The 26191-nt window shown below is 37.5% G+C and overlaps 2 protein-coding genes across 3 annotated transcripts; one reads left to right on the forward strand and one right to left on the reverse strand.

Annotated features, from left to right (window-relative positions):
* Nucleotides 1-7044, forward strand: si:dkey-225f5.4 (ZW10 interactor). 2 transcript variants are annotated; one of them, XM_046865535.1, is made up of 10 exons: nt 1-48; nt 620-716; nt 962-1085; nt 1803-1960; nt 2099-2155; nt 3327-3469; nt 4023-4188; nt 4291-4430; nt 4758-4920; nt 6668-7044. In XM_046865535.1, the coding sequence occupies exons 1-10, from the start codon at nt 26-28 to the stop codon at nt 6731-6733; spliced, it is 1137 nt and encodes a 378-aa protein (XP_046721491.1). In that variant the 5' UTR covers nt 1-25; the 3' UTR covers nt 6734-7044. The 2 variants fall into 2 exon arrangements, with proteins under 2 accessions (XP_046721491.1, XP_046721492.1); XM_046865536.1 differs by lacking the exon at nt 1-48 and adding an exon at nt 118-136.
* A 1606-nt stretch (nt 7045-8650) lies between these two features.
* nr1d1 (nuclear receptor subfamily 1, group d, member 1) lies at nt 8651-16885 on the reverse strand. Its single transcript, XM_046866735.1, has 8 exons — nt 16525-16885; nt 14145-14450; nt 13968-14056; nt 13730-13874; nt 12941-13638; nt 12588-12773; nt 11255-11465; nt 8651-11093 (listed from the first exon to the last, which is right to left on the reverse strand). The coding sequence occupies exons 1-8, from the start codon at nt 16556-16558 to the stop codon at nt 10897-10899; spliced, it is 1866 nt and encodes a 621-aa protein (XP_046722691.1). The 5' UTR covers nt 16559-16885; the 3' UTR covers nt 8651-10896.
* Between the last annotated feature and the right edge of the window lie 9306 nt (nt 16886-26191).

The raw sequence follows: 26191 nt of genomic DNA on the forward strand, positions 1-26191 counted from the left end.
CGCGCGGGTAAGTTTCAAAACAAAAATGGCGACAGAAAGAGCGACTGCGTACGTAAGATTTGGGAATGCGCTTATAAAATAGAAAATGGCTTTACGGTTTACGGACATAAATATAAATACAGTTATAAGCATATATGTAAATATGTTTGTTTTGATCATTAATATCAAGAATATTATTATTGTGTTTAATAAACAGCTTGTGGTGTTTAACGCTCGGTGTGGGAGTAACGTTCTGCTGTAGTCAGAGCTCGCTGGTGTTCTGTCACACAGATTTGGGAAGTCTGTTTTATCTGGGCTTTTATTGTTTTTTTTATTGTACTTTTAATTATTATTATTTTTACGTGTCACATGTATATTACAGTAAAATTATTTCTTCGCATATCCCAGCGATGTTAGGGCGCAGGTCAGCCATGATAAAGCGTCAAGGGCCTTCCTCAAGGGCCCAACAATGGCAGCTTAGTGATGTTGGGGCTTGAACCCTCGACCTTCCGATCAGTAACCCAGAGCTTTAACCACTGACATACCACTTGTACTCTGTGTAGGACTGGTGTTAGATGGAGAGAATTATACGAATGAAACAAATCTTTTTCTATTTGTTAACCCTCACGTCTGAATGTAGGATACTAGAAAGGACTGATCCTTCTCTTTTGAAGCCATGCGACTCCACCGAGGCTCAGGATGCCGGAGAGGGAAAAGTTATGACCACGTATTTAATGGTAAGTTGTGTTCTGAAGATTTTCCCTGCTCCAGACACACCTGGATGACTGCTAAGTGTAACTAGTTAGTTGAAAAGTGTGGACTGTGGGTAGTCCAGGACCAGATTTGGGAACCTGTGGTGTAGGTAAATACAAGTATACAAAAAAAAGAACTGCATGTATGTAGTTTAATATGGAAATTAAGTACTCTAATGATTTTTGTTTTATGAATAGTGTACTATGTGTACATGTTTTCTTTTGAATAGGACTGCAGACGGAAACAGAAGATCATGTGCCAGCAGTATGGTGTGATGGACGATATGTTAAAGCTTCTTGCAGGCCTGGAGTCAGCAGAGCAGTTCCTGAATGAACCATGTCCACCTAAACCAGGTGAGCGGCGAGTCGGGGGTCCTGGTAGGTGCCTGCTTTTTTATGTTGTAGCTAATTATCACAAAAAAGTAACAAAGAAGTCAAAATGCCAAGAGGAGAACTAAGTTTCGAATCTTGACGTGATGCCAAAATGAAACATTATACAAATAAAGCCAGGATGTTCCATGCACTCAAAAACACATTATATACCCTTCTTCAGCAAACTGTGTAACACCCATTTTTTTAATTTAACACCTTTTCCTTACACCATCATTATCTCCGAAAGTCTGGTGCTTTTCAATTTCATGAAATAACAGTGGCAGAATTCATCCAGACTTTTTTTTTTTTATAAGCATATGACGAACAATCTTCTTATGAACTCTCCAACACACTAGTTATCTTCCCGTGGAACACAACAATGGCCTTCCTTACTTCTTTATAGTATTAAAGGAAACCTCAAACTCTCTCTCACACTTTCACTTGGCAGGTCGCGCTGTGTGTGGTGTGTAGTGTGCGCATGTCAGTCAAATAAATGTTGTACGTTATCATTTGTTTCTTGTATATACTGATCCTAATTGTTACACATATGTTGTTGAACACTAAGTATACACAATACAAAAAAAATACAGAGCATTTCCACAGAATGGAACACTGATTTTGTAGTTTTATATACGTAACTGAAAAAAATACGTGCACTAGGTGGACACTGATAAACTACCATTGTACTTATGTACACAGACACTGAGGCCAGCACTCCTTGGAAGGCTTTAAAGGCGGAGTATCTTGAGCAGGTCCAAGAAATTGAAGGGCTGATATGCACACTAGTGGAGCACATGGACGAGTTGCTCAAAAAACGTCAAAAGCTGGAGGCTCTGCTGGTAGCCCTGGAAAAAAAAGTACTTTGATTTTTTCTTTTTCTTTCAACCAATACTTTTTATGTCTGTTTCTGCTTTATTTACAGAGTCTTTCACTGAAGTCAATCATTATGCTTTAAAAAAAAATCATCTAGAATTATCAAGTATGATTTCTTTCAGAAAGAGGAGTGCAAGAAACAGGAGAGAGCTGCACTACAGTCGAAGCAGAGAGCTGAGGTGAGCTATTTAGTAGGTTACTCTTGATTTATCACACAGTTCCAAAAAGACATGGTGACTGTTTTTTAATTTAGTAAAGGATACCCATGATTACTGAGTCAAGCAATCAAAAAATGCACAATACTTTAAATTTACAACCAGTGCTGGGTCAGGGTTTGTCTAGATTAGTGGTTCTTAACCTGGGTTCGATCGAATGAGTCAGTCTCAGGGGTTCGGCGGAGGTCAAGACACACACCCGACTCATATGATTCGTGATGACACGCCCCGCTTGGCCATCATTGGAAGGGTTCGGTGGATGCACATATGAAACTGGTGGGGGTCAGTACCTCCAACAAGGTTAAGAACCACTGGTCTAGATGGAAACAAATCGCATCCCAGTGAATGGAGTGAGGGACATAGCAGCAATTTAAAAAATGAGGGGGACAGATCTATCTGTAGACTTAAGCCTCACAAGCCAGATAAACACAGTAGATAAATTCATATATTATGTATGAAAAATACCGTACCAGTAAAGCAAACCAAAAAAAAAAAAAAAAAACATGAAAATGTTTTCCTCAATGTCATGTTCTTCCAAACACATATGACTGACTTTGTTCTGTAGAACACTGTTTTCTATAAAAAATATAATGTTTAAGAAATTGTGTCCATGTAATGACAGTGGTGACTAAAATATGCCCTGTTTTAGTATAAAACATTATTCAAGATATCGTCTCAATTTGTGTGTGTATTTCAAGGAAGAAAAAAAGTATCAGAGATTTATGAGAAAGTATAAGTGCAGCCCTCTGCCAGCTATGCCCATGTTTGGAGTCAAAACTGGGAATTAGAGAAGAGAAGAGAGTAAAAACATGACTGTGTAAATGCAATTCTTAATAATATTAAATCTGAAAGCTTCTAAATGATGATTACAATATTGGAAATCACCCATATGTTGCTGTTGTGGAATATTTGTTATCCTTACATGAAGTAGCTGGATATTAACTAGTGATTCAAAGGTTTTCTGTGCTTTGTAATGACAGATTTCTTGTTCAAGTAGCAGTTTTCAAATCACTGTAACATTTCAAATCGTCCATGCAGTAGTTTTACGATTATTTCCTTTTTAAAGCAAAAAATATTTGCTAATTTTTTATGAACTTATGCTTCATAATCACCCTTTTTGTTTTCTGGCCCACAGAAACAGCTGAGTCTGCGAATAGATGTGTCCCTGCAGACAGCCCAGGATGCCTTGCGTGCATGTGACAAACGGCTTTTGGAAATTAAAACTCAAGTAGATAAACTGTTAGCCCAGGTGTCTAATTGGACAGCTTTTAGAGAAAGGTGAGCATCAACTTCGATGTTTGTCTGTGAGAGAGATGAAAATACAGTTGTTGTTTTTTTTTTTTTTAATCAATTGCCATTTCTAGAGCAGCAAATTCAAATGTTAAATTGAGACATGGCTTGGTTAATCTGTTATGGACAGATTGTTTCTGCTGAAGTTACTTCAAGCATGCGAAAGGTTTTTATTTAACAAATTTGGCAATGAATGCACTTGATTCTGTGGATAGGCACGTGTAATTGGAGAAAAAGAATGACTACTTCAAGAATACATTAAATCTATTAACCTCCATAACGATTTTTTAAATATTTTTATCTGGTCCAGTGATTATTACCTCATCTGAGTAAGAATGCCAGCACCCCAGATAGCAAAATACAATGAACAAAATGATGACACCATATTTAGAATGAAATTAAACAAGTGCTTATCAGCAACAGAGATACAATAGAGAGATACAGCCGAAGTCCTGGGTCAATATTTGTAACCTGCAGACTCAGTGCATAACCTGGTTTTGGAAGCCCACATCAACTTAGCTGTAAATGTAACCTGTTTCAGGTTGCAGGATACCCTGGAAGTTACTCGGGCTAATATGCAGTACAGGCTGTTGTCTGCGAGCCCCTCTGAGCTGCAATTAGAGATTCTGCCTCGCTCCACTCAGCAGTCCCTGCAACCGCTTCATCTGTCCGTCGCCATGACAACAGAAGACCACTTCCGCCTGAAGGTGAGTTTATATATGTGTGTGTGTGTCAGAGTTATTTTTGTGACCCTTAGAACGAGAGACAAGGTGTTACTTGTGTTTAAGGTGTGTGTATATCTGATTTAGGTTTTTCAGGGCACTGCAGGCCTCTTGGAGGAGTCTGTGGAAGGCCATGTAAGAGAGCTAAGTGCTGCCCTGTTGGAAGTGATGGAGTGCTACATTAGTCAAGGAAAGATGCTTGCTGAAATCCAGGCACTTCATTCCAGGTACAAAGACCACAGTAACACAGACCTGAAATGTTTACAAGGATAGCACATAAGGGTCATTATTTTTGTAATTATAAAAGATAAAAAAATCTAATCTTGCATAAACTACACAAAAATATTACACAAAAAAAGTTCGAGATTCCTGCATATATTAAATGTTATTGTTAAAATACCCATGACTAGTCTCTTTCACAGCTCATCACTTACTTTTGTTTCTGCATGAACCAGCACTTCTTATAAACCATATTTGGACTGAATGTATACTTTCAGTAAAATGTATCCATCACATTCAGGCAAGTTGTTGAACACACAAAAAATGTGTCTCAGGTTTGCAATCGACTGGTTTCCAGCAAAGCGCCTGCTGATCTTTCTTAAGTCTGCCTCTACAGTGTGCCACCTGGAGCTGGATGAAGGTTACCCGTTAAGTGGGCGTGCCAAACTGCTTGCTGTGCGCAAAGATGGCAACCTTCTCAATCTTTCTGTCCTGCAGGTAAAAATGTCAAGAAAAATCTGCATGACAGTATTGTAATAGACAGTATTTTTCTAAAATATACACTCTGGTATGTAAATATTTGGACATTAGGAGAGATATTGTTTATGTATTTCATGCTGTAGGAGATGAAAGTCTATTAGGCCTGAAACGATTTCTTGAGTAATTGGAATAAAAAAAAATAATTAGTTTAGTCCATTTAACTACACACAGAGCATTGTGTTTCCCCACGGACCATTATTACTCACGCACCACCCGCTAAACTTTGGAGCGCTCTGGACAGGTAACACAGACGTTGCAGAATGAAAAGGTGGAGGAAAGGAGAGAAAACCATGAGGAGAAGATTCATATGGAAGCACGTTTTTGCCACATAAAAAAGTTTGTCTAATTCCGACTTTTTCTCACAATTGCAACTTTATTACTAGCCATTCCGACTTTTTATTTTTTTAGATAATTGAGCACCGTCTTCCCGTCTGTAGTGCCAGAAAGCTTTACACTTTGAAAATATTGGCTAAAATCAATAGAATCGCATGGTATCAAACTAAGCCTCCGATCTCTGGAGAGAACTCTGGAGGAGACGGAACAAGATGAATCAGAGGAGCCACCTTCATACACCAACAGCTTCAAACTTCAGGCCGACAACATGGTTACCGGTGGATGCACCAGAAATGTTGGTGTTTACGAGAAGTAAAGCCAGAATTGCGAGGGGAAACAAGTCGGAATTGCGAGAAATAAAGTGGGAATTATGCAAACTTTTTTTTAAAAATGTGGCTGAAACAGGCTTCAATAGATTCAGACCAAAAACAACGACAAAGTTTGGGATCATTTCAAACTAAAACATAAAAAAACTTGTTTTTCTTTACCTTTTTCTAAAAAGGAAACAAATTACTTCTTCATTGTAGAGACCCGTCTTATTTTCTCTTGTATATTTAGTATTGTTTTATAATAAACAGTAAGTACTTATTATCCGATTACTTGATTAATCAGTGGAACCACCATTAGAATACTTGATTGCTAAAATAATCGATAGCCACAGCCCTAAATTCATGAGCAGTTATTTGAATTTAATTTGTTTGAATTAGATTTTTAATTTCAGCATTAGGATTAAAATCGGGTGAGCGGTGTAAGAAATACAGGGAGAATTACAGTAATTAGGAAACCAGCTGTTCAGCTATTATAAGGTTTGTTAATTCCCCTATTCATCCTTCAATATTTCCCTGTCATAGAAACAGGTAAAAGGTCTGAAGTTGATTTGGAACGTAATTCTGTTACATAACTTTCAATATAGAGTCCAAAGTGCTGTGACTACCAGTTAGGCAGGCAATCATTTGCCTGGAAGGTCAATACAAATCAAGCAGGCAGAATGCATTAGAACAGTATATGTGGCTAAATCACTGATTGAATACCTAAAAAGTATTATGTTTAATCTGGCCATATGTACAGACGACCTTTAAATAAAATTGTAGCCAGATTTCTGGGGGGTTATCATGCATTCAGTTTTTATTTGTGTCTCTAAAGTTAATATTGGCATGTATCACAGACCACTGAAATGGTACATCACTTGGTAAATGTTTACTTTATTTATTTCTACATACATCAAGGATGGCTTGTTCAGAAAAATATTGCCTGCTTTTCACCGAGTTGCTAAAATAAATCTAAAGAGATATACAAATTGTACAGAATTAAATATTGTTTATATGTAATTGTATGTTGTTATACTCACTGAATTTATTGCTCTGCCTTTCAGCCCCCTGTGATGAATCCTACTCTGACAGATTGGCTTGAGTTTCTCTCGTCCTATCCAGATTTCTGAACACTGCAGCATCATGCTAGTCGGGTGGTGTAGGGTCCCAAAATATGGCTGCATCTCTCTACTGTATGTGCATGCTAAAATAGTCTTATGTTTCACCTGGTAATGTATTTAAACTGAAATGACTCTCAAATGCTGTTAGTAACTGTCTACACTTATTTACACTTGATTTTGTCAACCTGGACATCAAGTATGGTCTTTTCTGTGTTTTGTTCTGTGTATTCTATCTTACTTTCATTCTAAAGGAATCTCCTGTTGGTTCTACTAAATCAGTGTGTATGTTGTTCTGTATTAAATTTTATAATAGAAAATAAGAAAAGCCCACAGTTTTCTCATACTAAGAATATCATTATTTAGACCACTTAAGCACGAGCACCTATACCTCTGTTTACTCATGCAATTATTCAATCTGCCAATCATGTGGTAGCATTAAACTATATCTAATTATGTGCATATATCCATACAGATACAGGACAAGAGCTTTATGTAAAGCTGACATCAAGAGTAACATGAGATTTACACACAACAGTCTGCTGGGTTTACACCGGCTGGTGTGAGAGGTCAGAGGGAAATGGTCAGACTAGTTTTAGCTGGTGGAAAAGTGATGGCAACTCAAATATTGACTTATTACAACTGGCGAGCAGATCAGCAAATAAGCGGAAACAAATCTTGATCCAGAGACTTTAGCAAGTTCCTTTTCTGCCATCTAAGAACAGAAATCTGAGGCATCATTTGAAACTGGACAACTGGAAAAAGACAAAGTGAAATTTGGTGGCCTTTAGAGACTAAAATTATACACATCAGTAGATATTAATTGTGGCTAATTGTCAATTTATAAGTGAAGCTAACTGATGAAAGTAGTTAATGCAAATTAAATTATTTCATATCAAACAATGGTTTAACTACCTTTAATTTTGCTTTTGTTTATATTTAATAATTAGCAACGATTATAGTTTAGTGTACTTTAATGTGAAAGAATACATTTCATTCTGTATTTAAATAGACCACCACTAGGAGGCAGCACACATCAGTTTAAATTTGTATTTACCCATTCTTAGGGTTTATAAAGGATTCATGAGGGGTTATTTGGATGTTGGTTGGTTCCTCCTGAACTTTTAAATGTATCTAAACGTAAACGTTGTAGAGTTTGTTATAAAGGATACCAACAAGAGACAAACTAAATACTATTACTTAGAAAGGTGTTTCCTCTTTCGTTCATTCATAGATGTTCCTTCATACTCTGTTTGCTCACACGGACCTAGGTCTTCAGTTATTGGCTATTAGAGATGTGAAGCCCACTGTGGCACTGACCAATAGGAAGAGGCTGTAAAAAGTTGGTTATGAGGCCAGACTGACCCAATTCTGTATTCCACGTGTGAGATGGGAGGAAAGCCTTTTCTTCACCGTGCAGCATAAGGACTAATGCGCCACCCTTTCAGGGACTGGTCTCAGAAATACTGTTTGACTGAAATAGAATGACTATTTTTTATAGTCTGAATATAAGCTGTGATTGTTTATTCCAGAGGGGAAAAAAACAGTAAGCTAGGCTTATTTCAATAATATTTCCTTTAAACCTTTCTCAGTTATTATAACAACATATGCTTTTGTCAGGGTCAATAGTAAAGCTCAGCTTCCCTTGATATACTGGAGTGGACAGGTCAAATGGGTAAATCATCCCCTTTATAAGGAATACTTGTTCAATTACTGCAAACCTAGTACCTTATAGCCTACATATTATAGGCTTATACATTTGCTTTTTATACTTTGACATGGATAAGAGCCACTATACCAGAAATATAATAGCATACAATCACTTTCAAGGTTGCAGGGAATTCTGTAGCCTGTCCTGAGACTACTCAACAATATTCAATAATATGCCCCGTATTGCATAAAGAGGTAACCAAAATGTACTCCACAGTATTCAATATTTGGCTACGATTTTATTGAGCACACCAGCTAAAAACCTCAATTTTAATACAGCATTTTCTTTGGAAATCATATGTGAATGATAGACATTCTAAAATTACTGGAATCCTACACTGGCATGTCGGAAAATCACCACATCGCTTGGCATTTTTTTCCCCTCTAATAACATTCCAGCTCTCAACTATGTGCCTGGAGTACATGGTGCAGTAGTGTTGATGAGAGTAAATTTATTATATGAAAGTAGGAATTTATCCAGCCTAAAGTCTTATTAATATATTTGTTCCTAGTCATCCACCCTTATTTCTCTGTACCTTTGCTGTACATAAACATTCAATAATTATTTTACCACTTGGAGATAAACAAGAAATAAACTGTAATGGCTCATGGTGTTATAATCAAAACAAAACAAAAAAAACGACAGTACACTGCAAAGCTGTTGGCAGCATTATAATTTTCCAATGCCACATCAAAGTGCTGTACTCCTCCTTTTTTTCTTTGTTGTTATATTTAATGTTGTGTAATGTCCATGAAACCAGTTAGTAAGACAAAAAAGAAGTCATATCTTTTCATGTTACCAAGAAACCAGAAAGTCTTTTAGGTTGGAAAACACTTTACCTCTGACAGTGACACTGTAGACTCGCCAAAAAAACAGCTGAAGATACATCTCGCAGGAATCTGTTTAGTGATTTTTTATTTTATTTTAAATCTATAAAGCTTAATTATCCACCATACAGGCCTTGTTTAAGCTACTACAAAATAATAACACATTACAGCCTTTCCTGGGTATTAACAAAATAAAATAAATAAAAATTAAAACAAAATATTGGGTTAAAGGATGTTTTTCAAGCATCATATCCTTTTTTTGTTTTGTTTTTGATTGCCATCATTCATGTTTGAATTTGAGGAGATTAACCTCTAGTTTCAATAGGTTTTGAGGCATAAACAATTATAAAATGCTCCATACAACCCAGGGACAAAAATGTGTTACACAATGCAATCAAGAAAGACCAAACATAAGCAAACATGTAAGTCTTTATGCTTTAAATGAGATATGACTACACTTGACGACATATACATTTGTCATATATAACTTTGTATTGAGGAATTACACTTTACAAAAAAATATATTTATATATATATAGAATATATACATTTTGAAACAATTCAAGTTAGTATATTTATACATTTTTACACAGTTGCAAGGATGGGGAGAAAGCACTCACAGATTTCCTTTGCATTATTCATCTGTTTCTTTTTTTGTTTCTTTTTTTAATGTGTGATGTGATGTGATGTGTATTATATCATCTTTGAGGAACCCAATTCACACTTCTCTCTGGACTAGACTCCAGCAACATGGAGGTCCAAGATAGTCTGGAGAAATCGCTCAATTTATCCCCTGCATTAACATGTGGATGAGTCATGCAACCACCAGAGATCCAAAGACTGGCTTTCACTGTAATCAAATATCGGGTATGTGGAAACACAGTCTATACAGTGTGCTTGCATTAGGATGGTATTAGGAAGAAATGCATTAGGGATAAATGCAAGAGTGAAATCAAATACAGTTTGCAGGTTAAAATGTTCATCTTCAGCAACTGCTTTATCCTGGTCATAGTTGCAGTGGATCTGGAGCCCATACTGGGAATGGTTGCCATGAGGTGGGAATGTACCCTGAAATTCACACCTGTCCTTGATAGGGCACAATTTACACACATATTCTGCCTATGAGACATTTAGAAATGTCCCTTGTCCTACCAGCATGTTTTTGGTAGGTTAATGGAAACTAAAGAACCCAGAGGAAAATCCATATGGATATTGGAAGAACATGCAAAACTCCACACAGACAGTAGCTCAGGATGGACCCAGGGACAATGGAGCTTTGATGTTGATTTGCTACAGCTGATTTCAAGTTAATGCAAGGTGTAGTTTAGGGTTTTGGGTCCATTCCATATTATGTCCTACAATTTAAGAATATGTAGCAACAAGGTCATTGGTCACCGTACCTGATTTTTGTTTGCTGTGATGCAGAAAAACGTTTAAAAATAATGTCTTTGTTCTGATGCACTTCAGCTTGTGTCCTTTCAACCCTGTAGTCATTGTTCAAGTCTTTGAGCACCATCAGACCCAAGCATATGCTGGTGTAGCAGTGATGGGAAATTTGTATTTGCCTTCACTCAAACCCTCTAGTACCCACTCCCATAGACTCAGCTGGCTTGTAGTAACAGCAGCCAAAACGCTTCTCATGCATCAATGCGGAAGGAGAGAAGCTTCTCAGAGTGCATGTTGTTAAGGGTGCGCAGATCTGGCAGTTTGAGCAGCAGTTTGGTGAAACGAGAGACATCACCAGGGGCACTCTTGCTCACCAGTGTACGAAGTGCTTTAATCAGGCCGTCCTGGAGCATCTCCACCGACTTAACATTTTCGATACCAGAGCGATCTAAACAACGAGAAAGATTTAATTATTTGAATTTGGCACCGCAACTTTCACATTTATACTACTCATCTATGAAATGACTGCTATAAAAAAACACTATATTCTATCTTGATTGTTCATTCACAAAAAGGTGGCATACACACACACACCACAAAAATGCTAACCTGTAGAGACCAGCACCACAGCAGTGAAAAGACCCAGCTCCTCTGCAGACAGCTCGAGTGCACTGAGTTTCTCGCTGAAGTCAAACATGGTTCTCAAAAGGGCTCCCATTCCCATGCTCTTCAAAGCTTCTAGGCTGTAGGTCGTGCCGGAAATAAACGTGACAGTCTTCTCCTTGACATTAAACAAGGATGCAAATCGTACCATCAGCACCTATAAAAATAACCAGAGGAGAAAAAGGTTTGTCAATGCTAAGAGTGAAGCTGTGTTTAAACATCAGCATTGTTGCATAGTCTAGAAATTCATTGTCACCTCACAACACACTGTCAAGAAAGTAAGTAATGTTTTTGTAATGCTCTTAATGACACCCATGATAACTAACTTTATTGAATTAACAAAAACTGTGATTCAAACCTTGTAAATGTCAAGGCTATTGCTCAACAGCCTCTGCTAGATCAAAGTGCAGATCTGGGCTTCACAGCATAGACCTTATATAATTATTATAATTATGTATACAGTATGTAGTGTATGGTTCATGGACATTGAGCTATATAAACTACTGGTCTGAATCTCTCATGCGATCAGGGTTTTTCAACAGTAAAATAGAAGAATGAGTGTTTCAATGTATCTATAAATGAATTATAAACAAAACTTAAATGCGTGTTGAGTTCCCCAACACTGAGACGGCTTTCATACTACTCTTCCATGAGTGTGATGGGATCACGTTGTAAGTTTGAAGGTGACAGCAAAACTAACCCAACACAGGGATCCACAAGGGTGTGAATTCTTACTCAATAAAACTAGATTGTGTATCTTTTAAACACAATACAAAAGAGGCTTGGAAAGTAGCTGCACCAGAGGCATCACATTTTGCTGTTGAAATAGTGTGCATTTCCAATCCTGTATGACAATGCAACAAAATTCACAGAGGGAATTAGAGGTGGGTGGAATGTTTTCCAAAGACACAATAAAATGATAGAACTAGACACAATGACCTGTTCAAGCTAGATATATACACTGGTGTCAGTAAAGTTCACAGGACCTTAAAATTAAAACTGAGTATGTGAGATAAGATTGTGTGTATACTGACAAGCTATTAGAAAATAACTGTGATTAGTCATCTGCCATGTCGGTCAAATGGCAACATTTTGGAGGCTGTCCATTTATTGATGAAACTCAAGCTAAACAATCTGGCTTGCAACACTAGAAAAAACCTGACAAATTGCATACCTTGTTTGACCCTCCGCCAAACACAATACATTTTAAACCCTTGACATTTTCACAGAAAATATTGGTTGTTTAAATATTTAAATCAACAGATGGTCAAGAGCCTACCTCAAAGGTGCCTGCTTTCAGCAAGGTGATCTGATCGTTTTGAGACAGAGAGCTGAAACCTGGGATATGCTTGGCAAACTCTACCACCTCACGTACAGCTGGTGTGAAGCTCAGAGAAAAATCTTCCCAAATCTCCTGGGGTGTCTTGTTAGGATCTGCCTGAGGATGCATGTTCATTGGACAAGCCTGGAAATGGTAAATATGTTTTAGTTTATTGTGGACTAGTTAAAAAGCTTTGCCTGTTTACAGTTAGGACAATTAAACAGGTTGATAATTAGCTTTGGTAAGGTCTACTATATAGAAAGTGTCTCATAAGTCTGATTTCTAATGATCCCAGAAAACTGCAGACTCACCAGCAGAATATCTTTTCGGTTCTTCCATGGGCAGTTTTGCGCTGGAATGTTGTTGCTGTTCTCTTTTCCCTGCTGAGCCCCGTACCAGCTGCTGTTGGGAATGTGATGCGCATTGTTTTGGTATGGCAGGCTCTGATGCTGCTGGTTGGAGACTGGTGAGTATTGAAGGTGTTGTCTGTTATCAGGTTCAAAGCCATTGCACTGTAGAGCTGAATTAGGCTGATATATTGTATTGTGACTATTCATATTGAAGCCAGAAGTAAAGCAATTACTGTTGTCGCCACCCAGATCAAACTGATTTACTGACTGTAGTGATAGCTTATCATGAGCATAGACAAAAGTTTCACGATGAGCTTTGGTAATGGCGGTTATGGTGCTGTCCATGCCAGGACTAGGGCATAATGGTGGAGAGGTGGTAATCCGAGGAGGGCTCTGAGCAGTTTGAGCAGAAGGCAATGCTGGAGCTGGTGGAGAGGGAGAAGGAGCCACAGGCACAGAAGGCTGAGGCTGAGAGGCCATTGTCAAACCTGGGCACGGGGAAGAGGAAGATGAGGATGGGGAGTATGAGGTGCTTGTTTTAAGAGTAGCCATTTGGAATTCATTCTGCAGCTGGTTGTTCACCATGTTATTCATGGCACTCTGCATCTCAGCTAGCATGCGCTGTTTTTCACGCTTTGGGATGCGACCGAAACGGACAGCTGTAATTGTAAGAAAATAGAAAGATTATATTTTTGGGTTTGTGTTACTCTTAATTTTAGCAGAAGAAAATATATTGTCAATCTAACTCACCATCACGAGACATTCCAACAGATAAACACTTCTTGAAACGGCACTGCTGACACCGATTGCGGTTAATTCTCATAATAGTGCAGGTTTCATTTTTCAGGCACTTTTTGTATTGGATGTTCTGCTGAATGCTTCGACGGAAAAACCCCTGCCAAAGGTGAAAAGAAAAATGTTTTTAAAATTTAAAGCTGAATGTAGTCTTTTAACTTAAAAGTCACAATAGTGAAAATAGCATTCTTACCTTGCAGCCTTCACAGGCATGGACACCATAATGAAAGCCTGATGCCACGTCTCCACAGACTTTGCAGAGTAACACCATTCCATTGAACTCTAATATATACAAAAAAATGAATAATATTAATCTCAAACATGAAGGTGTCATTAAAGTTGGTGTTGAACTAGAGAATGTTTTGCTTACTTGTAAGAGTAGCAACTGATTTGTTTGGTGAATTGTACGTGATGTTGCTTTCATCCCGCCCCCTTGGGGATCCTCCAGAGCTTGATGAGCTCCCATCTTCACCACATGCTGAACTGCTGGAGCTACTGCTGCTGGTGTACATACGTGAAGAATCTTGGGAACCATTAGGTGAAGGCGGGAAAGATGACCCAAAGCAGGGTTGTGTCAGTGACTGCAGACTGCTGTTGGAATTCTCGCTGTACATAAATACCGGGCTGGTGCGATTAGGAGACCCTCCACATGATCCAATGTAAGAGATGACTCCTCCTAGTGAATGGAAGAAGGGAAATACATTTCAGAACGATGGTAACATTTGACAATGTTTTTCATGCCTTAAAAAAAAAAAGGGAAAGATTTGAGGACTAATGTAATATGATGTACAAGAATTATGTCTGTGATTACAGCTGGGATGGTGTCCAGACACGTGATACAACTTGCATATCTCACTGCTGAATCATTCTAAGTCGTGAATCAGATGCATATCTTTGTCAATTATAATACCGTGTATGCGATAGATAGAAAATTGACAATAATATCAACAGAAGTCAGATTACAGAGGTCAGGTATATCCCACTCAAAATCTATACAAATGAAGATCCACTTTTGTCCATCATATGAACTTGTGTTGAATAGGTTGTTCTTCTTCCACTTCACTCACATTTATTGTCTGTCTTGAATACTTATTCATTCAATTTAGCCTTGAATTATATATTGCTTTAAACTAATTGGGTGCTTTTGACATTTTAAAGCTATTAAAACCCATGAAAAATGTTGAGCCATGGACATAACAGGGATACAGTACTCTTTCTATTCAGTATTGGTCCTAAAAAAACATTGCAAAGGCCAAAATATCTTCAGAGATTATACAACCATTGTGCACCAGAACAAAAAGTCAAAGGGTTACTGTGTCAGGTGGAACACAACAGCAACACGTGCAGTCACATGTGCCAGGACAAATCCAGCCCTCTGACTTATCTATTAACTTTTACAGCATATTTATTAACGGGGACGAACACGATAAATATCAAAATATCGAAACATTGTTAAATAGCGAAACCTTGATGGAGCGATACTTTAGGGAGGAAAAAAACCCTTGGCCGCAATGCGCATGCGTGTAATGTGCTTGGAGCATCATCCGAGCACACCGCCGCGCCACGTGCGCTTCTCAGACACACGGCTGTACAACGTTTTTATGGATCCGCCTTCCTAATGAGTGCCATCATTATTCATTTCCTTTGAAATGAAGCTTGTCTTGTTTCTTAAGTACACATTCTCACCTTTACGTCCTAATCTCAGATATATGTAATGTAATATATAATGTATATGTTTTATTCGATTAGAACTTGGGTGCGTTATGAAAATCGCTATAAAGTGTTATAAAATTGAACTGACAGATATCTCTTTTTTATATGTAATACAGTTTATGCATTTTGAAAAAAAATGATCTTGACAGCCGTTAATGTGAATAGTTGCTATTTTTACCATCTAAAATAGAAACATCTTGTACTGTTTGTCATCTATGTATCCATGTCAACAGGAGATGGAGGGGTGGAGGAGGGGGGGAACTGTTACGTTCTCTTGAATCGCTCCCATGTCCTACTTTTACAATTAAACGTGGTTTAGGAGGCGCAACACGCGTCCCAGCGTCTCAGCCTGGAACTGTCCAATCAGAGTGCGCGCACGGCTCACGTGGCTGCTTCACAGTAGGCCTGGCTCAGTGCGGAGATTATGTAATGAGCCCCGGCGCGCCAATGGTCGAGGGAGGAGAACCGGAGTAAAAACAAAGCGCACATGGCGGTCCATGTGAACGCGCGTGGCCACGAGACGCCGCGTGCGCCGCCAGGAGGGCTGTACACCTGACTTTCCGGTCTTGACCTAGTTCCTCCAACGCAACACGAACGCCGGCTGACCACGTGACACCCCTGTATATGTGTGATATTTAAACCTGGTCTGGACTCACGTTTTTATTTCATGCAATAATGACACAAAATAATCAGTGTGCTATTCCACTACTTTTTTATTCAATAATAATAGTAAAGTGCAGTATAGTATAGTATAAAATAGTATAGTATAAAAAAGTAGTGGAATAGCACACTGTACACTGTACAATAGTATATAATAATAATAATAATAATAATAATAATCGGTGTACACAAATCATCGCAGTACGCTCGAGCGCATGCAACTGTCTATAGTGCATGGTATATATGTAATCAGCATGATCACAAATAATCAACACCGAGCACAAGTTTCATTTTGATGTCTGGAAAACACGAACAGCTTCCAAAACAGCATCCAAAAACACTGATAAATAGAAAAACTTCATATGCTTTAAGCTTACCGGTATTGTTGTTCGTGTCCATTGTCGTGCTCATCCTGTATTCCAGTCATACAGGTGTGCAATGAATGAAAATGAAAACTCAAATGTAGATTAATTGTATATTGATTTAGACGCAGTGCATACGCGCGTGCACTCCTGAGAACACACCGAAAGATGCGCTGGGCTGCTCGTCTCAGCCGACAAAATGTTTCATTCAAATACTGGTCGAGAAGCTGCTGAAACGCAACGATGCGTCAGTTTGTTTGAGCGCAAAAGGAAGCAAGTGAGACTCCAGTGCGCTTGTGCTGTCACTCTATCGCGGTGTGTCGCTGTGAAGCGCTTTGTCAGGACGCGTGTGTTTTCTTGCTGAGCCTGACGCAGTACACGGCGCAGGTGGGGCGCTTCACCCAAAACTTGCACGAGGCGCGAAATGTGTCCATGTGACGTGCTGAAGAGCCTCGTGGCCCAGTGACACACTTTTCACAGCACTTTACAAAAGTCCTTGGGTCTTTACATGAGGGATTTCTACTTCTTGGATACATTGAGGCTGTATGACTCACTGACCATTTAATTAATGATATGCGTGATTATGCATCAGTTTTTTATATACACTTTAGCATCTACCACCACCTGTGTTACATGCATCAATGGAAAGTAAACAATGGGATCACGTCTGAAGAGATATTCAGGTGATGGATCAGTCTTACCTTACCAAAGCAGTGACAGTGAGTGTGGGACTGGGAAAATGCCATATATAAAGAATATACAGTACCAGCCAAAGTTTGGTCACACCTTCTCCGTCAGTGTTTTCTCTTATTTTTCTTATTTTCAACATTGTACATTAATACTGAAGAAATCCCAACTATGAAAGAACATATACGGAATGGTGTAGTAAACAAAAATATGTTATATAGCTTTGATAGCTTTGGCACACATTGATGGCTTTCTCTCATCAGATTAATGATGATGTCATCTGGAATGGTTTTCCAACAATCTTGAAGGAGATCCCAGAAGTATTGAGTATTTGTTGGCTGCTTTTCCTTAACTCTCAAACCATCTCATTTACCTTTAGATCGGGTGGAGGTCAGGTCATCTGATGTAGAACTCTATCACTCTTATTGTCCATTTGGAAACAAATTGTGCAAACTAAATGGGATGGCATGTCACTGCAAAATGCTGTGGTAGCCATGCTGGTTAAGTGTGCCTTCAACTTTGACTAACCACCAACAAACTCCCACCTCATCACACCTCCTTCTTCAGTTTTCACTCTCTATGTCTACCAGATACATGGTGTTTAAAATCTTAAATTTGGTTTTATCAGCCCAAATAATTTTTTTTTTACTGATTTTATTAACTTATCCTCTGATAAGATGTTTATCATCTTCCTTTCCTGGGGCAGTCCTCATGAGATCACGTTTCATCGCTGCATATGATCGTTTAGAGACTGCCCTTGGAGATGCATCTAAAGTTTTTGATTTTTTTTGTATTGGTTGACCCTCAATCTATCAAAATTAATAATGGACTGTCTTTTCTATTTACTTAATTTTGTCACTTGCCATAATATGGATTTGTACATTTGTACAGGAGAAGGTGTGTCCAAACTTTTGAGTGGTGCTGTACATTAGCTCCTCTCTACCATATCAAATTTAGCAGCATTACTGGGCGCCGTATACAACTCCTGGTTTAGTACCCTGTAAATGTAATGTTGGAAACAAAAGATTTTTCTTCTTCACAGTTGTGTTAATAGTCCTCTAGGACAGTAATGCTGATTGCCAGAGTGCAATATACAGTCCATCAGTATTACTACTCTACTAAGAATAGTTTCTTTCCATAGAATATTAGGGAAGAGGGAAGCTAAAATATGCAACAATAAGCAAACTTTTGCCATTAATTATCATATCAATGTGCTGGTTTTCTAGTTACTTCATAATATAGTTCCTAGTAATCTTTTTGCAACAAACCTGACTACACCCAAGGTTCTTGGAATAGGCTTCTGATCCATTGAAACCCTGACCAGGATAAAGGTTAAGGTGAATGAAAAGGCTATATTGTGACAACTGAAGATATAGATTCATGTCTCCAGTGAGGTCTTGACAGCCAACCAAAATTTGTATTCCACTGTTTTGAATGTTAAGCTTGAAGGTTATGTAAACTTATGTATCATGATAGGTTTTGATTACTTTTTAATAGTCTTTTCAGGAAACTGTAAAAGGTAAGATTGTACATTTGCCAAGACTTACTGATTTTGTAAAGTATTTTGTTGCTGGAGTGAGACAATGCTAGTGCATGGTACAAACAACTACATACAGCGTATCTTATTATGATGTAGCCTGTTTCTTCCTAAAATAAGTCCCTCTGTGCAGATGCCCTAAATAGCAGTGTCTACACAGACTGCATCACTGTGTTCACTGCTGTTGCCCTCTTTTTTGGCATCAGCACATGTCCAGGAACTGTCCTTTTATAAAAATAGCAAGCCTTGCAGCAAAATGTCTATAAACATTCATTCACAGGGGCTTTGCAAATAAAACAGAAAAGCACTTCAAAGTGAAATTTCAGCTTTTATTGTTAACACATGAAATAATATAATAAAAAAAAATAAAATAAATATTAATCCACTACTAGATATAAAACTGTGATTATACCTCTTTTCCGCTCCAGTGCTTGAACTTCTGTAAAAAATAAATATGTTATAAATATAATCTAGCTGCCGTTTCTATCCACTTTATCAGGAAATCAAATGGCAGGAGTGCAATGGATACAGTCATACAGATACAGACTAAGAGCTTCAGAATATCAAAATGATATATAAAAATTGTTTAAATATGTGATCTCTGACTTTAGCCATGGTATGTTTGTTTGTGCTAGATGGTATGAGTATGTCTGCTGATCTTTTGGAGATAGTCTTTAAAGTTTTACCTGTGGTGCAAAAAAACAAAAAACATGGAGTGAGCAACAGTTCTGTGGATAGAAAGACCTTGTTGAAGTTAAATGAAAATGGGCAGATTGTTTTCGAGATAACAGGAATGATATAATTAATCACTACAATCGTTCTTTACAGCTGTGGTGAACCTTGAGGTTGATGGGCTACAACAACAGAAGACCACTTTGAGTTGTACTCTTGGAGAAGAACAAGAATCTAAAGCTATCATCAGTGCAGACTCACAGAAATTGAGTTGGCTCAGAATTCATGGTTCTGAAGAAATTTCTCATTTGACCATGTACTGCATCAGATATATATGGTTGGAATGACAATAAAAGCTTCTTGACTTGACGTAAGAATCCTCTTCTTGGCTAACAGGAGTAAAACCTAAAGTAGTCAAGTTTATTTGTATAGCGTGTTTTTACAACAGACATTGTCTCAAAGCAGCTTTACAGAAATCAACAGTCAAGGTGAATGGTGTGCTTTTATCCCTGATGAGCAGCCATGGTGACTGTGCCAAGGCAAAACTCCCTTAGATGTAATGAGGAAGAAACCTTGAGAGGAACCAGACTCAAAAGGGGAACCCATCCTCATTTGGGTGACATCAAGAGTTTGATCATAAATCTTTCAACAATACAGAACACTGGAGAGTGAGAACTAACATGAGCACTGGAGTATAAGATTATAAGTAAATGTTCTTTTAACAGTCTTTGGTATAAAAGTAGGAGCTACTGAGCTCAACATTGGTGTTCATCACAGATCCAGCATCAGCTTCTCCATGCCAGAGCCTTTAAACACTCCAGGAGGTTCAATGTCAAACTCCACACATGCAGTGGGATCCAATTGTCACTGGTACATCTCTAGATGGTTCAGGATGTTTGCGAGTTAGGCACCTACTTCTAAGTAGCCCCCTCAAGGTTCACCACAGTTTATAGGGATTGCTTTAACAGGAATCAAAGGCTATCATGGGTGCAGATGCAAAGAAACTGGGCAATAATTTCAGATTCCTGTATCAGGGAGACCAAATACTGCACATATTTTTTGACATTTTAAAACTGTATATTGACTAAAAGACAGGAGGTGGAGCTGGAGGTAGCCAAGCTGAAGATGCTGAGATTTTCATTAGAAGGGACGAGGATGGACAGGATTAGAAATCAGTTTATTAGAGGGACCGAGCCTGTAGGACGATGGTTTGGACATGTGCAGAGAAGGGACATGGGGTATATCGTAGGAGAATGCTGAGGATGGAGCCACCAGGAAGGAGGAAAAAAAGAAGGCCAAAAAGGAGGTTTATGGATGTGGTGAAGGAAAACATGCAGGTAGTTGGTTTGAAAGAGGCAGATGTAGAGGACAGGGGGGTATGGAGACGGATGATCCGCTGTGGCGACCCCTAATGGGAGCAGCCAAAAGAAGTAGAATCTGCATTTGGGTCATATGGCACAGTTGTACTCCATGATCTCTTGATAAAAGTTATTTATGGCTGTTCTACACTCTTGTTTTTTTGTTTTTTTTTACTGCCTGTCCCTGATTACTTGACATTTTACCTCTGTTATTTTATTTAAAGTAAAACCTGAAAACAACTTTTTTTTTTCTTTTTGAAGTTTGATTAAAACATTTATGCACATACAGAGAGTGGTTATGTGTTATGTCTTTTTTATATTTCCATACTAATTATGTGTATTGTAGTGATTTGTTCTTTACATCAGTAGATCACGTTCTTATTTGGGGTTCTACCTGCAGTCCATCATGAAAATTAAACTATTTTTTGTCAGTTTTTACACAGGGCTATTTATAATTGCTTTCAAGGTGGAAACATTAAAGCTCTTTTTTTAGGAGAATATTTGCCACTGGCTCTTGATTCTTGTGAGCTTAAACACAATATGGATTGGAAGTCAGTAAATGTAAGCACAATTGTTTTCATTCACTGAACTTCATTGAACTGTTTGTAGTTCTTGTGACATTAAATACATTATGGAGTGGAATGTTGTAAATGCAAGCACAATTGTTTTAATGCACTGAAATGGGGAAGTATGTCTCTGGATTGGGTTAGAAAATTTCCATTGACATAAATTCTGGAGAATGGAAAAATTTCCTTTGACCTTAACTTTTTTCTGACCTGGTGCTGCCATGCAGTTCTTAGAAATCCTGCCCTTTCATCAGTGTATAATCTCATTTTACAGTACTACAGAAATAAGATTTAACTAAAGTGAATAGAATTAAACCATCAGCCATGTGATCATCATTAAAAAGAAGTATTTTATGCTCACACAGGTTTGATAATAACGTCTCAATGTTGTTTTTTTCCCCAGTACACAGAGTAATTGAATCATTCCAGGAAATGTTATCCATTTTCTGAACTCAAACGTTTGCTGAACCATGATAAGCCGGGTTAATATTAACGCATCAGCTGTTAATATTAAATCCACTACACGTGTGTATGTGTTTTCCCTAGAAAGTAATTCTTTAAAAGCACATCTAGTCTACATGTACCTGACTATATCGTCCTATCAGTAGTTTAATAATTACAGACTGTTTTTCAAGTGTAGATTATTTCTTTTATGACTCTGTGATAGCAAAAAAGAGTTGTTCATTTACACTATTTACAAATGCTTGGTCATGTTTTGGTTCTCATTTAAGTCTATCAAGGCTGTGAAAAAGAATGTGCTTCTGGGGATCACGTTTTCAGACACGTTATGTGAGTACACCCAACATGAGGCGTGTGAGTCTTTTGGAGGAAGAAAAGAGTCACATACAGGCTAAAGCATGATTTTCTTCTAAGACATACTGTATTGTCATGTAGTGTTAAATTCACTTTGACAGAAGTAAAAATTCTTTAACAACAACAACAACAACAACAATAATAATAATAATAATAATAATAATAATAATAAGCATTTGGAGACATGTGTATTTAAAGTTAGTTGCTATTTTTATAAAGACCTTTTGCTAAAATAATTATTAAAGTAGCTAATTAATGGTATGCCTCCACTAAAACCTACATTTAACCACTGTCTTTGTTTGTTTGTTTTTTTGGTGCGTATGTATGTGTGTGTGTGTGTGTGTGTGTGTGTGTGTGTGTGTGCGTGCTTGTTTCCTTGTGAAAACCTTCCCCTTGTGTAGACGTGTCAAATGTCCTTCACACACACACACACACACACACTTTCTATGAGGAAATATTATTCAAATTCAGCTATGACAGGTTCCACAAGCGAGCACGAGTCAGTCCTCGTGAGGAGGGAGGAAGCTCCTCGAGGGAGTGTTCATTAATGCTGAGACTAATGCCATGTCCTTTCGTCTTTACATTAGTGTGCTCAAGTGTTCCACTTCTGCAAACGTTGTGGCTGTAAAAAAAAAAAAAAGCAATATAAATCCGGGAGACTGATTTTATTTCCCAATTGCATGGGCATTTTATGCGCTTTCAAATCTATTTTGCGAAAACGTGATTTGGTTTTTGCAGCGATAAACATATAATTGATAGGATGCACGAGGAAACAAAAATGTTTGTCCCGTTTACTTGTGCCGCAGCTCCTCGTGCGCCATGTGAGCTCTCAGTGAACAGCGCGCGTGCCAGAGAAGGGAGCGAGGCGTCACGTCGCTCTGCGGCTGCGCGCGCTCTCACCAGGCTCGGCCACGTGATGACGAGCTGTCAGTGCTGTTCAGTGGGCGGTCACATCGTTTTGGACACAAACAGGTACATACAGTCATGCGTGTAAACGCTATAAAAAGGTTTCATTTTCAAAAGTGAATGCCAAATCGTATAAAAAGGCGTAGTCGTAAAAAAATATAATAAAAATAACCAACCCCCATAAAGCATCAGGAAGAAATCGTGAGTGAATTCAGTCACTCACCTGCCCTCTTCTGTATGACTCAGAATTCCAGTAAATGATGACAATAAATTATTAAATATAATTAAAGTGAAACAGAAGAAAATAAGGACGCTACTAATGGATCAATTTCCTCATCAAGGGTGTCGTCGTTATCATTTCTACTTTCATGTACCCTTAGCAGTATTTGGAGAAGTGTATACCTGTGTGGTATCTAGGTATCCAATCTATCTTAAAAATCTAACTTGGTTAGACCATCTGAAAAAAAAAAACACACAAGCTGAAACAAACCGGGCAATCTGCTAAATTATTGATCTCCTAATTAGTAAAATAAATAGTTCAAAATGATTTTTCTAGTTTTCATGCTGTTGCTTTGTTTATTTATTTACTAGCAACTGGCTCACGATGTGACATTAATAGCAGGAAATCTACTAAGACTTTCCAGCAAAAGAATTGGTGCATCACAAAAATCTCTCAGTGTACAGGCAGAGGAATCTCTGGCCCATAGCAAGGTTGACTGGGATTACTGTCACTTTCACAGGATGAGGAGATTAGCAAACCAGGAAAGCTTTGGAAAAGAAACCACCAAACCTCTAAAAGAAATTTAAATGAATGAATAAATAAATAAATGCTTTCTAAATATTTTCTCCTAACAGAGTTTTAGACGGATGGAAATCTTGGTCTGTGTTCTAATGGAACAGTGTAATAATGTATTAATTGATAAATACGTCAAATTTTATCCATCAGCTGACATGAAAGTCTCAAGATACACTTCGTTTAGCGTCCCAGGAGGTTCACATTCCACTCGTATTCATAATAAATTGGTTATTTAAAATAGCAAACAGACAACTATAGGCCTACACCCTTTATTTTCTTTTGAAATGTCTCATATGTACTCAATGAGTGCAATTTAGGCATATGTTTGGAAATCCTCTTCTGCTTTGGCTGCAGTGTCTTGAAAACCAAAGGCATGAAAGGCAAATTCCAGGCCCAAACATCAAGGAACCTTTGCTTTTCTAAATTTACACTGTAATTTGTGTACATGAACATTTAATTGCCCAGCTGATTTACTTTATGTGAAAAACTATTAAATTGTGACTGAAAAAAATCATTACTTGGGAAGATTGGCCAAGAGTGCCCTCTAGTGGACATTTACATTTAATAACGTTGATAATAATCTCAATTTAGTTTTCTCTGTCACACGTAAAATAAAACGAATACTAACGGTTCAGTATCCAGCATAAACAATACACTTATAAACAATACATCTCAAAAATAAAACATTTTGTGTTTTTTTTTTTTGCTCTACCCCACCTTATATTATATTCGTATTTATACTACACAGTATATGCTTTGGTTGTATTTTTCCCTGTGTGTACATGTAGACCACAAAAATGGTGAACTATCATTTGACAGTACAGTACACTTTTGGTGATAGTTAACTTTTCTTTACATAAAATGGTTACATCAATAAATATTGTCCAGAGACCACCAGGAATCATTGAGACGTAAAACTGTTGAACAGCAACTGTAAATTTAATGACAATGCATTATTTAATATAGTGTAATGTTTAATATTGTGTGACATCAAAGAAAAAAATTTTTATATACAGCTATGTGGCTCTAATAAATAGGCTAAATATTACTGCACATTTTGAAATAATGTATTTAATACCTGAAATAGATTTTGAGATTGAGTGTTGATAGTTCTTTCTACTTAAAAAGCTGTTTTTTATTTCCCTGTGATAGTCTTCTTGCTCATCATTATTAAAGCTGACTGAAATCTCAACCTATTTGATTAACAGTACACAATCAATGCCATTTCAAGTCATTCACTATACATTAACTCATTACAACTCAATACTATACATACTCATTACAATTACAGGAGATTTATGAAATACCATCATCCTACTGAACTTAACACTACACTGCTTGGATACTAATAGCTTATTATGCTTTACTGATCAGCTCCATCCTGCACATTTTGTATCATTCCCATATAATTATAACTGTGTATATACTGGATTATCTTCTATATACTATCTGTATATACACTGGGTAGAATGTATGTATAGTTTATAGTTTTGCATACAATGAACATTTCAGTGAGAGAGCGAGAGAAAGAGAAAGAGAGAGAAAGAGAGAGAGAGAGAGAGAGAGAGAGAGAGAGAGACACACACACACACACACACACACATATATATTATAAATATATTATATATATATATATATATATATATATATATATATATATATATATATATATATATATATATATAATTTATTTATTTATTTATTTATTTATTTATTTATTTATTTATTTATTTATAAAAGATGAAATAATTATATGGTACCATGCTGATTTTGTAAATTCACCCCCTTACAATGAAATGAACAGTCTAGTATTTTTTATGGCAGGTAAGAAAGAGAAAGAATATATTAAAAAAAAAAAAAAAAGAAAGAAACAATAAATGTATTGATATATAAATTTGTTATTTTGATCCCCTACCAACCAGCAAGAATTCAGATCACCACACACCCAGATTAGTCCTGTCCCTAATAATATCAACTCATTATGTGTCATTATGTGTCACAGAATCAACCTCTTCCATTCAAACCTCTCCACCACCATGGGCAGGACCAAATAGCTGTCAAAAGACGACAGGGACAAAATTGTAGAACTGCACAAGGCTGGAATGGGCTGCAAGACCATCAGCAAGAAGCTTGGTAAGAAAGAGATATATTGTGCCACAATGCTGATAAATACATGCAGATACTTATCCATCATGCAATACCATTAGGGGGGCGTCTGACTAAGAAAAATGAGTCCTAGAAGTGATGGTTTGGCCCCTAAGCCCATCCATCTATACACCACACAGGAAGTACAGAGATTTTTAGGGTTCCAGTCCTAAAAGGGAACTCACTTCCGGTTTGCCGCCAG

Source organism: Silurus meridionalis, chromosome 14, assembly GCF_014805685.1.
Source record: "Silurus meridionalis isolate SWU-2019-XX chromosome 14, ASM1480568v1, whole genome shotgun sequence".
NCBI classification, from domain to species: domain Eukaryota; kingdom Metazoa; phylum Chordata; class Actinopteri; order Siluriformes; family Siluridae; genus Silurus; species Silurus meridionalis.